Source organism: Lissotriton helveticus, chromosome 7, assembly GCF_964261635.1.
Source record: "Lissotriton helveticus chromosome 7, aLisHel1.1, whole genome shotgun sequence".
NCBI lineage: Eukaryota > Metazoa > Chordata > Amphibia > Caudata > Salamandridae > Lissotriton > Lissotriton helveticus.
Window position 1 is genome coordinate 1,754,680,635 of NC_136068.1, and position 16,309 is coordinate 1,754,696,943.

Sequence of the window (16,309 nt, forward strand, 5' to 3'; positions counted from 1 at the left end):
AACCAAGATTCAGCATGGTCTCCTTATTCAAGCTCTGTTAGATGCCATACACTTACCGACATCTATTGCTATCATGAAATGTAAAGCACATACGAAAGTTACTGACACTATTTCTCAAGGTAATGATCTAGCAGATCGCACAGCCAAGCTTACAGCACAGACACCAGACATTCCAGTTAATCCGACACAGACATACACTCCAGATCTGACTACCTGTATGACAGTTAAGGACCCCACTCAAGATGTCATAGATATCCAGTTACATGCTACTCCCGAGGAAATCAAGAAATGGTCCGAACAAGGAGGGGTCCAGACAGATCAGGGATGGGTAACGAAGGGTAAAGCCACATGGTTTCTTCCCGACTCTATGGTTCAAGTCATTATCAATACCGCACATAGTCCAGCACATTTAGGAGAAAAAGCTATGTTAGACAGTATCCAGAACATTTGGTTCAACAAGCATTTACGAGCTGCAGCCAAGCAGAAAGTCCGTACCTGTATGATATGTTGTCAGTTTAATCCAGGTAAAAGTGTTCCGGTGGAACAAGGTGGTTTCCAGCCCCCTGACCACCCTTTTGAAGTCCTCCAAATGGATTATATTCAGATGGAGCGATGTCGAGGTTTCAAGTATGTCCTTGTAGTTGTATGCGCTTTGTCCAGGTGGACAGAAGCATATCCGGTCCCAGATTACACAGCCGCGACCACTGCCAAGCAGTTGGTTCGTGAATTCTTCCCCCGCTACGGACTCCCTAGAGTCGTATATTCTGATAACGGCCAGCCATTCTCATCCGAGTTGATGAAACATGTTTCCCTTTTGTTAGGGTACCAGTGGAAGTTCCATTGTGTACGCCATCCAGAAGCAGCCGGTCTCGTAGAGAGACATAATCAGACCCTGAAAATCCGAATTGCAAAAGTATGTAAAGAGAAAGGTGTGGACTGGCTAGTAGCTCTGCCAGTTGCTCTGTTTTATATGCGCATGGTCGCACATTCCAGATCAGGTCTGTCCCCGTATGAAGTCGTATTCGGCCGCCCCCCTAACATGTGGGGTACACCTAGACCCCGAAGTATTACCGATGTTTCAAGTAATATGCTGACAGATTACCTAGCTTCCTTGATGTCTGCCCTCAACTCTTGTCGTTCACAGGTTGCTGCCGCATTTCCAGACAATACCGAGGTGGCACCGCATGAAATCGTTCCCGGATCCATGGTTCTCGTCCGGAATTTTGATCGTTCAAGTCCGCTGGAGCCTCACTGGAAGGAACCCCGACAGGTCCTCCTGGCCACCCGTACTGCCGTCAAGCTGGAAGGCAGGAAGGGCTGGGTCCATTTGTCACATGTGAAAAGATTTTTTGGATTGAAACCTGTTTCAAAGAACATTTCCAAGGATTCTAAAGACTGCCAAAGTACTATTCTTAAGGACTGTCCCGCAAAAGACATTGCTACGAACCCTTCCCTGTTAGAGAAAACTCCGCAACAGGAGTATAAGCAAAAACTAAGGTCTAGTAAAATAAGTCAGCCAGTTTGATTGTCTAAGTCCTCCCCTAGGTGAAACGGTTAGACCGGTTTCTGACATGTATATAATAGACCCCCACAGAGAGAGAGTTAGTGAGAACTCTAGAAGTTGCACTATTATTTTATGTTTTCTGCTATATTTTAGCATTATGATTTCCTGCACCAGTTATGCATTTTATTTGTATTTTTCAGTTTCTCATGTAAATAAGTCTGCCAATGTTACAGTAGAGCACACGTTTAGTGATCTGCCTCCCCATGAACTCTCATATCGTCTTGCTATGCGTAATAACTCTTTTATCCGCATGTTACATTATTCACACCAGACCAGCAATGCCACAAATTGTTGGGTGTGTGGTCGACTCCCCCCTTTCCAGACACCGAAGGGAGTTCTGCCACTCTTTCCTTATCCATTTTCACATAACGGTTCGTGTGGAGCATGGTCCACGTTAACGTCATCCTCAACAGATATGTCTTTTCTTAACAGTACATGTTTCCCAGACAAGCAAGGTCTTCCCCACAGAACAGGGTTAGATCTAGAAAATGAAGTTTATGATTTGGGTAATTATTCTTCGAATTTCATGGTCCTGAATGTTCAGTCTGATTCTACTTCAGACTTACCTGCTATTTCAGTACTACCAGTCAAAGGTGAATTATGCGTCCGAAATAATGGTTCCGTACATGTAGGCCATAGTGATTGTACTACTATTGTCAAGTATAGTGACAGTAGGAAATCTATTTTTAAAGCTTCACGTCATTCTTATTTTGTTTGTGGTCAGACCGCATATGTTCGTCTGCCCCTCGATTGGGAGGGAACCTGTTACATTGCCTTCCTACTGCCACCAGTTTTTCTAGCCCCACCTGACTACCATAGGAATTCCCACCTAGTACAAACTAGACACAAGAGAAATCTCCCGATTGTCGATTATACTGAAACTGCTCTAGAACAATACATAGATATCAATAAAGGTGTCTTCCCCTACTTAGGTACTGTCGTGAATAGTAAACTGATACGTAGATTAACCAGAACACTTGAAGCAGTAGTGATCGAGACTACTTCTGCTCTAGGTAACTTAACCGAAGAACAATCCTTTATGAGAATTGTCGTGCTCCAGAATCGTCTCGTCCTTGACGTCATACTGGCCGATAGGGGCGGGGCATGTAGAGTCATCGGATCTAGTTGCTGTATTTTCATTCCTAATAACGCACCGTCTGTTTATTCAGCTATAACCAGACTCCATAAAATTGCCCATATGTTACACCAAGATCCAGGCACCTGGACATGGTCCGGTTGGTTCTGGAATATAATTTCCGCCTGGGGATGGAAAGTATTGTCATTTCTGGGTATTGCAGTAGCGATCATATTCAGTTTCTGCCTCTGTATACAATGTGGCCCTGCGATTTGCGGCATTTGTGCTACATCTTGTATTCCTAGTCCTAAGTCCCGTTCTAAATCCCGTTCCAAGAAAATTCGAGACGAGCAAATGATACTGTATGAAATGATAGATGGTATCATGAATATTGATGTTTCCTGATGGAAACGTAGTGACAAGGAGGGAATGTGGAAAAGTAAATTTTGTCATGTTCTGTGTCCCTACGTGTCCTCCATCTTATGTTATGTGTGCATGATTAAATATGCATATGTATCCCCCATGTTTGATTAAAGACGCAATTACAGTTGTGTCCATCTCTAGTATGCCAGTTTCCAGTTCTCGTGAAAGCTACGAGTATCAGGCCTATGTAAAGTTACGTTGCCACGTTTCTCAGTGTGCACGTTATTTTATTGTAAAGTCCCCGTTTCTAGGCCTCAAAAGGGCCCGGACACCAGATTCAGCTCCTGTCTTCTGAGTCCTCGCTGAGGAGCGATACAGCCCCCACCTGTATCCTCGACCCTTCACTTACTTCCTGCCTCACAGTGCCCGGCTCAGCCTGGCTCTGCCTCTGAGTCTGCCAAGAGTATGTTATGATTCTAGTTATCAGTCCAGCCCTCCTTCTCTGCATTCCTAAGCTACTGAATCGCATCAATAGTTTCCGTCATTGTCTAGCCTTTACGTCTCCATGTAAGAGAAATACTGCATTTAATGGTCATTTAATATTCTTCATCACGCACTACATGTAGAGTAATGCATGCACCATTCTTAGAGTCTGTTAGCCTTTACCCCGATAACTTTTGGATTCTATCAACATGTTCTCTAAACATCAGATACTAGATACTGTTTAGGTACATGTCGCCCTGACTCTCCAGACTTCAGTCTCTGCTCCTAGCACAGAGTTCATAACCCCCAGCTTCTCCTAGTAACACGTCATTGTCAGTTTGCGCGCACCATTAGGTTAGAGGTCCCGGCTCCTTAGGTAGCCCCCTCCATGTTTCCGCCCCATTTATGACATATTCTGTTACGTTTGCATCACATGTCTATGTATACGCCCCTGTTACACCCATTTTCACCCTTATCTTTCGCGACTGCTATTGACCACACCCACTGCTCCGCCTACTGTAATTCATTGTAATGTAACTGTTTTAGTATATATATTGGTGCACTGTTATTAAATGTTACCCCATTCCCTTACGCCGATTCTGATCCTGCCCCCGGCAGCGCTGCCATCCTGTTCCCGTGCAGGTTGTCCTGTTCCTGTCCTTATGCTGTATTAAACCTGCAAACTCCTACTACCTCGAATCTTGACTCTTATTTATTGAGCTATCTGTTATTGCTATGTCCAGTCAAACCTAGATCCGGTATTATTTATTTATATACCACAGAACACCCATGCAACACCTATGGAATGCCTTCCTAGAAAAGAGCAGTGCAATACAGTGATTTGCTCTGCTTTACTCCAGATTTTTGGAGCCAGTCAAAGCCATGCAAAGTGGCTTTGCATGGCTTCAGAAATCTGACTTAGAGACTAGCGTCACACAGATACCTCTATGCATGGTGCAAACAGGATCGCAAACCTCTCCCAATTATGCCCCTATGTGTATAAACTAAAAATAGGTTTTAAGGCTCCACCAACTGTAATCACATCTAATATGTAAAGAACTCAATTATTATATTTTGTTAGGTTTTACAGTACATACAGAGAGTGATAGACATGTCAAATGTTTAAAGATCCATATTAAAGAACATGATTTAAGTTGCCATGTATCTTTGAAATATCCCTTCACTTATTCAAAACTTAAGTAAAAGTTGGGCAATAGACTTTAAAAATTGTTTGGTTACGATTGAAGGGTTTTTAATGAGAAACTTCCTATGCATTTGAAAGCCTGAGCCAAACGCTCATTAGGTTATGGAATAAAAGGCCCAACCCTCAAGCAGAGAAGAACTTCTGAACCTGCTCCTTGCTTGGGATCTAAAAAGGAGATGGATTTCACTCCAACCTGGCACTGCAACATGGGCACTCACTCCAGAAATGGTATCCGTTTACTTTGGCACAGATGTTGACAGCTGTTGTACATGATGACTGGCTGGTCTCACTGGACTTCAGATTGCCTGGGCATCAGGACCAAGTGGAATTTAGTGGTAATATAAGACCATTATCACTGAGCGTGCCTTACTTGTCCTTAGTTCTTTAGGACTTTTCAATCTAAATTCACATTAAAATAACAATCACTCCCTACATCCACGGAAAACACCTAAATGGCCAGGAACTTTAATTCCAGATACAATTACCACTATTTTATTTGGGATGACGCAGAATTTCCATGTGATGGTCCGCATTTTCGGGCTTAGTAGGCTTGTGCAGGGAAAGTCACCAATGCCTCCCAGGTGTAGAGAAAAATTGCATCACTTCCGAATTCGTCATCGCAAAACAAAAAATATGTTGCCCGACAATACACTTTTCCAAAAGCGCTCCTATTGTAATCCATAGTAACCTTAATCAGTCCCATGCTCTCGTGATACATGCAGTTCACAAAGCAGCTGCACTTCCAATGGACATCACATTTTATGATCCATGTGTGAATTAACTGATCAAATGTATTGTTATGTGGTTGCTGTATTGCTACACATATTCTTGTGTGTCACTAATAAAGAGCACTTTTATATTATTTACCTCCTTAGATCAACTCACTGGAATTTTTGGGTGCATCAGGGAAAAAATGTGATGCCTTTACACCTTTCCAGGAAGTACAGTTCCCTTTTGGACTACACGTGCCCTAGTGAAATTAACAAATCTGGCAATACCTCAATTATCTTTGACAGTCCAAATATGGGATTGGTTAGGCTGCTTCTGATGTTGTTTCTTTGGAAAGGTAAGTGTGGAATATCAATCTTGAATACGCTTCTATGTAATTTATGAAAAAACATATTCATCTGAATTCCTAGGCAATGTCTTTTTATTGACGTCCTGGGAAAGGAATACCATTGGTTGATACTTTGCCAAACACTGGATCAATGCAGGTGAATAGTCAATAAGTCTCATTTTACTCACTTGAATGCATTTTTATATAGCTGCATGTTCCTTTACGTTATAATAAAACTTATTTTAACTATCTAAATCCCTTGCTGGCTTAAAACTTGTACCACAAAGGAACCTGAATCAAGATACAAGTGTTGCGTTCTTAGTGGACAACTTTTGCAACAATTTATCATCTGCCCTAGACATCCTAACTCCTTTAAAAAATAAGACCATCAAAGCAACGTTATCACAGCAACCATTAAGTGGTTCAGAATGGAACTTGCTGAAATGGAGTGGGCTAGTCGAAAACTGAACACAACAAAACCCTCTACACAGCTGCGGCCCGTGGAGGGAGTTCCGTGGGGCAGGCAGGCAGGGTGGGGGAGGGTCAGGGTGGGGGGGGGTGGTAAACATCGGAATATGGATGATTGCAGGTAAATAAACAATTACATTAAAAAACTAATTTCGTTGCGCACCTTGCATCGCAAAATGCGATGCAGGGCGAGCTACGAAATTCGTTTTATTGATTTAATTGTTTGGAGGTAAGTAATCATCGATATTCCGGTGTTTACCACCCCACACCCTGACCCTCCCCCGCCCGCCTGTCTGCCCCACGGAACTCCCTCCACAGGCCATGGCTGCCTCTACAATACAACAGGGAGGCAACCATGCTTAAAACTTAGTGAGGAATCAAGTTGCACAAAGGAAATCTTGAACAATTGATCAATCATAATGTTTTGAAAAGTAAACTACTCACACCTAATTTACACTGCACAGACCTACTTGAGTTCATTGAATCCAATATTGCCAAAATGTATGGCTTAAACTCTAGCTCTCAACTACTTAATCTTTCTTGGCAATTCTGTCACAGTGTGCATTCACATTTGCATGCAACCTCTGGAGACAGGTAAGAAGCTAAGTCTCAGCACTAAACTAAAACTCACCATTAGCTCCATGCGTATTGTCATGCTTTGGAGAACCCCCCCCCCATCTTCTGTGGTGGACTCTATGAACAGGATAAATATAAGAGGGCATAGGTAAGATGGGGACCGAGTGAAAGAACTGGTCTGAAGCTGCATCCCTGGCCTCCAACCACTGTCCGGTCCTTCAACTGCTCCTGAAACACACAGAGATGATTCACTGCACTGGGGGCTCCCCGTGGCACCTGGGGTGTCCTCCGAAGTTGACAATGGTCTTTCTGGATCACCGGTGCCTGACATGCTGAGTGGGTCTGGCAGCTGCCTCGTTCTTTGTTTGGTGGCTGCGACGGAGAACACACGTGGTCTTCATAGGCCATATCTGCATAATCTTTCCCTATGGAGAAATTAGCATCCGATTATACCAAGGAAGGATCTCCCCTGTCTGGAAGGAAATTAACTCTGCAATTCCCAGTGCCACACATGTCCATGTCAGAAATGACCCCTCTGGGTGCTTGTTACTGACTGGAGGTGCAAGCAACCTAACTGATATTCCAGAATATATATGCATGGATTTCCCCTTACAAAGTGGCAAGCACAGTTCAGACAAGCCAAGATTGTCCCCTGGAAATTAACATGCAGATGTCTATTCAAAGTGAAATCATCCCCTCCACATTGATGAGCAAGCCAACAACAATAAAGAAAGGATTCTGAAGGTGAGTCCAGAGAGCCCCCTTATACTGCACACAAGACAAGCAGCATAAGCCTATTTGTAAGGATGACATCGGGACTGGAGCCCAGCAATAAAGAATTCACTTTCATAGCTTAACCACCTTTATGTTGCAGATAAACAAACAGGGGGGCTGCTTCTGGGATGCAGTTAACCCTCACCCACGGACTCGGGAGAGGGGTGGTTGACCAGGGACAACTGTTTCCCCCATTTCGCGATTGTTGAAATGCTGAGTGCTGCTTCAGCAGACAGTGCAGCACATCAACTCCTATGAGCTTTGGGGGCCAGAGTCGAAGAAAGCGGCTGGAATTCCCCATGACAGGGAGCTGGCATCCCTGCACGTTAGCCTAATGCCCCCGACTGCACATGGTACCATTCTAGTTGTCCTAGGTCAATGGCTGCAGAGCCCCTCTCAACTCTGATGCAATTCACTGACCTCCAAAAACCATGTGTTCAACAAATGAAGACCTGAAGTAGATGATTTTGCCCCAGGGGAATTGAGCACAGTCTTCTCCTCCATTCAAGTCCCAATATGATGCCACATTAAAATTGGAGGGACAGAATCTTGAAACACATGCTGACCAAGACCACAGACATGATACATGACTCAAGTAACGACACTAAACAAAGGTCTGTGGTTAGTCCTGTCACATCAATCTATGGACCATTGCAAGAATCCTCTGAGGTGCCTCGCCCGCTCCTTAATGGAAGAGATATTCAGCAGACTGAGGAGTTGACTTCACAACATTGAGACCGGAGGTCTCTAGAGATTTAAAGCAGCAAATCTTGAGTTTGAGGATCTAGAAGAAAGAGATTCTACACTGGAGGATGTGGGGGATGCCAGTGAAGTGCAGCTTAGTTTTTCCGGAATGAATGAGGAACGGAAGCAAAACATCACAGTGGCTTCTTGAAACCATAGAAAATAGCGGTGTAATATCAGAAAACGAGGCACCTCACACAATGCAGAGAAAGGGAACATCTATGATAAGCAGACATCCATCATGACAGAGTACATCGAACAAGCAGCTAGATGAAACCTCAAGACAAACTGCAGGACATTTTGACGTGTGTACATTACTTCAGACACAGGAGGCAATCTTGATTGTTAGACCTGTCAACCTTATAGTGATATTCTCCCAAACATTTTGCCTGCTTACCTCCATTTATCAGCTGAAATTAGTTTTTGTTGCCCTTAGGGCTCTGCGCACTTACTTTACCACTTTTCGCCAGTGCAAAAGTGCTTGTGCTCACTTCCCTAAACATGGTTAAACTGGTTTATACTGTATTTACATATTTAATTTTCTTATAAGTCCCTTGGAGAGTTGTATACCCAGGGCATGTAAATGAAATGTTACTTGTGGCAGCACATATTGTGACACCTTGAAAACGAAAATTATGCCCCTTGAAACGTGTCCAGGTCTGACACTGTAGCCTAACCGCAGTTTTTAAACTGCAAATTTGACTTCACAATATATCCTACTTGCCAAGCTTTAAACTTCAATTTTTCTGAATATAGGTCACCCGTAAGGTAGGTCCTAGATAGCCCATTGGGCAGGATGCCTTGTATTAAAAGGCTGGACATGTACTTTTAGGTTTTCCGTATCCTGATAGTTAAAATCTCCTATATTTACATTTATCTACTTTAAGGCTTATCTTTCCCATAGGATATGGGTTGCCTTACTACATTTGAAATAGGCAAACTTTTGATTGAGGACAGATGAGCATTTCATGTTTGGTATCTATGAAATTGTAATGAAAAATCATCTTTAGTGGTAAAGCCACACTTTAAATTACAATTTTCGAAATGCCACTTTTAGAAAGTTGGCATTTGCCTGCCTTTAGTCATTTGGTGCCTGCAGCCTCCCCTGGGTCACATGACTGCCACCTATCATCTTCATCCTACACATGGATGGTTGTGTGCTGCACTCACAGATAATAACATCAATTTGATCAATATACCAATGATGCACAACTCTACTTAAAAGTCTCCTCTGTTTCAGAATGACTTAAACACTGTTTGCAAATTATTCAGACCTGGATGTCTAGTGCTTATCTGAAGCTCACACAACCCAACTAAGACAGCATTCCTATTATATGACAATATGCAAGATACAGCACAAACCTGGCTCAATACTATTACCCTTGACAGGTTTAAACCTCAACTTTCACCAATTGCCAAGTCATTTGGACTCACCCCAGACATTAACCTCACATTCAAGGAACACATTCCCGAAAAAAAGAAACAAAGAAGGCCTTGTATGTGAGTAGGATCTGCTTACTATCGTTATCCCCACTTTTTGCTGGTGTTTCACTGTTTCTCGACATTTGTCTGGCTAGGGCCCTGATATGCTAACCATGACCCCAGCTTAGCTGCTTCCACTCTAAATTGATTGCATGTACATTAGGTACACTCCAGATTGGTTACTGGGTTACCCTTGTGAGTCCCTAGTATATGGTACCTTAGGTACTAAGGGCATAGGTACCCCAGAGGCCTACCAGGGGCTGAAGTATGTATTATGCCACCCCTGGGAAACCTTCCAAAATGGCACCACAGGTCTGCTCCCGCAGCCTGGGGAAGGTGGTGCATGCACCACTTACTAAGATATAGGCTACCTATATCTACCCCTAATCCCTGACACATATAAACCTATAAGTCACTCCTATGGCAGGCCTTGGTTTCAAACACTTTGGCATCCTACTCCCCCCCCGCCCACCAGTCCTGACGGCGGGGTAGAATTCACCCTTCTAGAGGGAGAAGACATGTACACACGTAATTGTTTAAAAGACACCCAGCATCACAAAATGGATGCTGCAGCCACAGACACGAGTCTGACCTCCTGCTGCTGGATGAAACTCCACCAGGGGAGGACTGGACAATAGGTTTCCTGTCACAGGGAGGTGTAACCACCGCCCAGACAGGCTTTCGTGTATTGGGGCTGTGTGGGTGCTTTCAGTGAATGCTTTTCTGACAGTGCTGGGGGCACACTTGGTGTCCCTGTGCCTATCCCAGTTCAGACCAGTTGCAGGGGCACTCAGCCCCTGCTCGGCCGCAAAACTGGACAAAAGGAAAGGGGTATAACCACCCCTACCCTGGATCCACAAACATATGGGTACCTAGAGTAAATCCATCCCCAAAACGTAGTATAAGTATGGGAACCCATACTCAGACTCTAATGTTGACCAGGAGGTTGACAATGAAATAGACCTGGACAATCCAGCTCCTACCGGAGATGGAGAGGGAGGCCCAGTGGGTCACTTCTTTGTCCCCACAGGAAGAGTTGGTGGTGTGCCTAGAAGACCCAGATCACCTTCAGTGGAATCTGATCATTCAGACACATCAGTAGGGACCTCTGACTCTTCTCATAGGAGGGACACCTCCCAGGAGAAGAGCGAGCATCAGGTGAGAATGGAAGAAGCTCAGCTGAGGATAAGGAGACAGAAAGTAGCCTTAGAAAGGGAGTCCCTGGCACTTGAAAAAGCAAGACAAAAGATAGGACTAGCGGCCCATGGTGGCAGCAACTTCCCTAATGTTAGGGAAAACACTTATGACCATCGAAACTTAAACAAGATTGTCCCTCCCTATCAGAATGGGGATGACATCCACAACTGGATGACTGCACTGAAAGGGCCTGCAAAGTACAGAAGGTACCCCAGGAGCAGAGGACAGCAATCGTGTGGCTCTCCTTTGCAGACAAAGGTAGAGACAAGCTCTTCACTGTCAGAGAAGAGGATGCTGATGATTACAAAGTTCTGAAGAGTGCTCTCATAGATGGGTTTGGCCTAACCACTGAGCAGTATAGAATACTGTTCAGAGATACCCAAAAAGCACAGACACAGGACTGGGTTGACTTTGTTGAATGTGCTACTAAGGCTCTGGAAGGCTGGTTACTGGACAGTAAAGTGTGTGATTATACAGAATTGTATAACTTGATCATGAGGGAGCAGATCCTTAATAAATGTCAGAATCAGCTGTTGCACCAGCACTTGATAGACTCTGATTTTTAGGATTGCCTCTATTAATATCTGTGGTCTAAATAACGGGGGAAAAAGACAGAAAGTAGCCGCATTGCTAAGAATGCTGAAACTAGATTTAATTTGTCTCCAAGAGACACACATAGAGGGAAGTAATAAATATCTACTCGAATAGATGGGATTTGAGGTATTAGCCTTTACCAAACAAGAAACGAAGACTAAGGGGGTAGCTATACTAGCTAAAAAAGGAGTTTTCAAAACAAAAAGAAAAAAAGAAGATCAGAGGGGGAGATGGGTTATAATTAATGGAGAAACAAATGCAGGACGTTATACTATAGTTTCTGTTTACGGATCCACAGAAGACGACCCAGAGGTCCTCGAATTTTTGGATCAGGAACTGTCTCTATGGCCGGAGCCAATCATATGTTGTGGGGGTCTGAATATAAATGGGATGAATGGCTTGGGCATGAAGGGCATGACGGGAGGGGGGATGTATGCGGGGAGGAAGAAGAGGGTTTGCAAGGCTGTATGTGATCTTATGAGACTTAATGCGTTAGTTGATTTATGGGTGCAGAGAAATCCATCTGGGACAGGCAGTACGTATTATTCATTATTTACAACAAGGGGTGGTGTTCATCACCACCCCCTTTTCTGTATCGTACGTATTATTCAGCACCACACAGATTGGTTGTTAGACTGGATTACTTCCTGATTTCTAGCTCTCTAGCAGGTGTTAGTCAAATAGAGAGGCTACCTAGAATTTTATCCGATCATAATCCGCTTGTACTGACACTTCCACGGGTTACAGCAGGGGAAAGGAACTTCTATAACTGGACCTTTGAGAGAGGACTCCTTAAAGATGAGTGTTACGTGAACAGAATGAGGATTTGGATTCAACAATTCTGGGAAATTAACAGAGGAACAGCAGTATTAGGGGGGAAACCCTATGTTTTACGCTGCAAAGGACTAAGAGGGAGAAAGACGAAATGGAGATAAGGATAAGGGATTTAAAAGAACTAGAAGACTGTTTAATATTGGCAATTAGTAACCAAGAACCTTTGGAAGATCTACTGGTAAATATAGAGCTGAAGAAGGCAGAGGCAAGCGAAAGGGTAGTAAGGAGGGCTGCGGCCAATTACTTAGCCAAAAGAGAGGAAAGTTACGAGTATAACGAGAGAATCGGGCACCTTCTGGCTATTAGAACTAGGCAGAAGTTAGCAGCGGGGGAGATCAAGGAGATAAAAAATGAGGCAGGAGAAGTTGTAAATAAGGTAACAGATATACGGGATGTTTTTAAGAGGTTCTACATTAACCTTTATGAACAAAATATAAGCAATTCAAAATTAGAGATCACGGAATATCTTAAAACTATAACACACCCAGTGCTAGAAGATGGTGAAAAAGAAAAATTAGACCTTAAATTCACACTACAGGAAGTTCAGGAAGCTATGAACAGCCTCCCCTCTGGGAAAGCTACCGGCCCAGATCAGATACCAGCAGAGTTTTACAAAAAATTCTGGGATATATTAGGGAGAGATATGTACAAAACTTTTATTCAGGCACAGAGGGGAGAATCAATACCACAATCCTGGGCAGGGGCTGATATTATTGTCATATTAAAGAAAGATAAGCCCCCCTTAGAACCCGGGTCCTATCGTCCAATAACACTTATGAATGCGGATGCTAAAATATTCACAAAAACACTTGCACATAGACTAAGCAAGGTTGTAGAGCACTTGGTTAGTACATCACAGCATGGGTTCATTCCAGGGAAGGGGACCACACAACACACTAGGCAAATGATGACGATCTTGGATGCTATGGGGGTTGCAGGAGACCCTGTCGCGGTCATATTTCTGGATGCGGAGAAGGCCTTCGACAGGGTCTCTTGGGACTACCTATGGGAGGTAATGGAGTGGTTTGGTATTGGCAGGGGGTATATTAGAGCAATACAGGCAGTATATTCTAACCCCACGGCCAGAATAAGAATCAATAAAGGATACACTGAAACAATTCAGATAAAACGAGGGACACGACAGGGATGCCCAGCATCTCCGCTGCTCTTCGCCCTTTATATTGACCCCATACTACGAAGACTGGAGAAAAACAATAGCATTGCCCCAATCGAGCTATATGAAAGAAACCATAAAGTATTTGCGTATGCAGATGATGTGGCTGTTATTACCAACAATCCAGCCATAGCATTACCTGAGATAGAAAGAGAAGCATTAAACTTTGGGGCACTCTCAGGATACAAAATTAATAGTGGGAAAACCCAAATAGTACAAAACGTACACATGATATTCCAGGACACTAGAGTGGTTAGGGAAGCAACATACCTAGGTATAAAAGTTACGGCAGACCTTGATAGTCTAGTAGACCTTAACATCAGACCCCTATTAAATAAAATAAAAGAGAACACAGAGAGGATACACAGATTACATTTGACGCTGATGGGACGAATAAATGTAGTAAACATGATTACATTTCCTAAACTACTATATTTATTCAGAGCTATACCATTATACTTTGAACATATATGGTTTAACAAGATAGAAGTTACAGTAAATAAATTTATTTGGGCACATGGCAAAACTAGAAGAGCATATCGACATCTTACACTGCCAAGGGAAAGAGGGGGTTGGGGGGCTCCTGATTTTAGGCTTTACTATTGGGCCGCAGCTATGCAGTATTTTCAGGGATTAATTGGTGGAGGTGGTACAGAACGGGGAGCTAGTTCACAAGGGTTTCACAATGCATACACGGTGGTGATGGGTGATGGGGCAGTAAATGGACTTTTGAATACTATTGATTTCAGTTATTTTAAACACACAAGATTTAAATCTCTTAAAGCTGCCTACACTATCTGGAAGATGATCTCAAAGAAAATAGGCTTGGGAAGGTACAATAGATATACACGGTTGTATACTAATAGATCTCTACCTGGGGAGATATTTAGGGATTCGGTGATGAAGGAATGGGATAATAAAGGGATTAAGAAAATTGGGAATTTATTGGACCAACAGGGGGGAATGCTGCAGTTTCATGAGATCCAAGTATGTTTAAGGTAGGAAATAATAGTTTTTTTTAAGTATCTTCAGATTAGAAGCTATTTCTTAAATAAGCAAGGTGGATCTTTGGGTTTTGGCTCATGCCGTATAATGGACTACATTGAGAACAGCAGACACTGTACAATCCGGTGCCTATATGCAGAATTGGGTAAATACAAAAGTGATGATAGAGACAAATTTGCTAGGAAGTGGACGGAAAAAACTGATTTACAACCAGAGGGTTTCCAGCTATCTCTAGACTTGGGTCGAACAATTTTATGCTCTGCGACCCTACAGTCACAGCACTATAAGACCTTGTATTCATTATACCACACCCCAGCGAGGATTGCACAATGGGGGGGCACCACAGGCACTATGTGTCCCAAGTGTGATGCCACTGACGCAAATATAATTCATGTATTCTCAAAATGCCCTCAACTATATTCCCTGAAAAAAGATATTGAAAAATGTATTGATGTATCGCTAGGATATAAGATCAAGCTTACTGATGAATTAATATTGCTGGGGGTGGTGATGGGGGAAGAGGAGATTCCTACTGAGTTTTTGTTTATGGTATCCGCAGTATATCGTATATGTGTTGCAACACTATGGCTTGATAGAGCACCACCAACTTTTCAAATGTGGATTGCACGGCTATTGTCAACCTACAACCTAGAAAAAGCAATCTATGATAGAAAGGGTAAAAGAGGTAGATCTTTGGGTAAGAGGATTTGGTATCCAGTTGTAACCTGGAAAAACGGGATGATAAATCAGTAAGGGAAAGATGTCGTGAGGGTATATATATAGTCAAAGATACAATTTGAAAAGTATTATTAAGATAAAACTGCATTATTAATATGTCTTAATTTTCTTTGTATTTATGTTTATATTTCTACTTTGCCATCAAAAGAATGATGTTAGAATTGTAAGTACTTAAAAGATTGATGCGTGTTGTAACCCATGTATGTTTTCTTGAGAAAATAAGTTAAAAAAAAAATATTAAAAAAAAAAAAAAAAAAAAGGAAAAGCATTAACCTCAGGACCTGTACGATATTATACTATTCCTTTCAAAATGCGCGTAGGAAAGAATCACTACGAGACAATCCTGTTGGATCTAATAGATGCACCACAATTTCGCTTGGTTCTTGGCATACTATGGTTGACTCTTCATGACCCCATTATTAGATGGGCGGATCGCACCGTATCTCTCACCTCCGAATTTTGCAAGGAGCAATGCATAAAGGCAACTAGAACCTTGGATGTCACCTGCAGTATGCAGGCAAGTCTATTAGCCGAAGGATGTGAAGTATCTGGTTATTGCTGCTCTACTCTACTTCCTGAGGAATACAAAGACTACCAACCTGTTTTTGACAAACAAAAGGCAACACAATTAACACCTCATCGGACATATGATTGTCGCATTGACCTTTTGCCAGGAGCCGACATCCTGTGTAGTCGGGTGTATGCCCTCACAGAGCCTGAAACACGGTACCTGAAGAATTACCTCGAGGAGAAACTGGCATCTGGCTTCATCAGGCATTCTTCGTCTCCAGACTCTTCTCCCCTGTTCTTTATAACAAAGAAGGACTGTGATGAATTGAGAACTTGTATCGACTACAGAGCGATAAATAAAATCACCGTCAAGAATTGATACCCCCTACCATTAAAACCGGTTCTTTTGGACCAATTAAAGGGAGCTTGTATCTTTACGAAACTGGATCTCCATGGAGCGTACCACC

At 42.9% G+C, this 16,309-nt stretch overlaps 1 protein-coding gene across 1 annotated transcript in view; it reads left to right on the forward strand.

Moving 5' to 3' along the window:
- LOC144769679 (sialic acid-binding Ig-like lectin 13) overlaps positions 1-16,309 on the forward strand; it is a 477,913-nt gene that overhangs the window by 135,525 nt on the left and 326,079 nt on the right. Inside the window, exon 2 of the mRNA XM_078653872.1 lies at positions 5,565-5,755. Within this exon, the coding sequence (XP_078509998.1) occupies positions 5,608-5,755 (148 nt within the window). The 5' untranslated portion in view covers positions 5,565-5,607. The remainder of the gene's footprint in view (positions 1-5,564; positions 5,756-16,309) is intronic.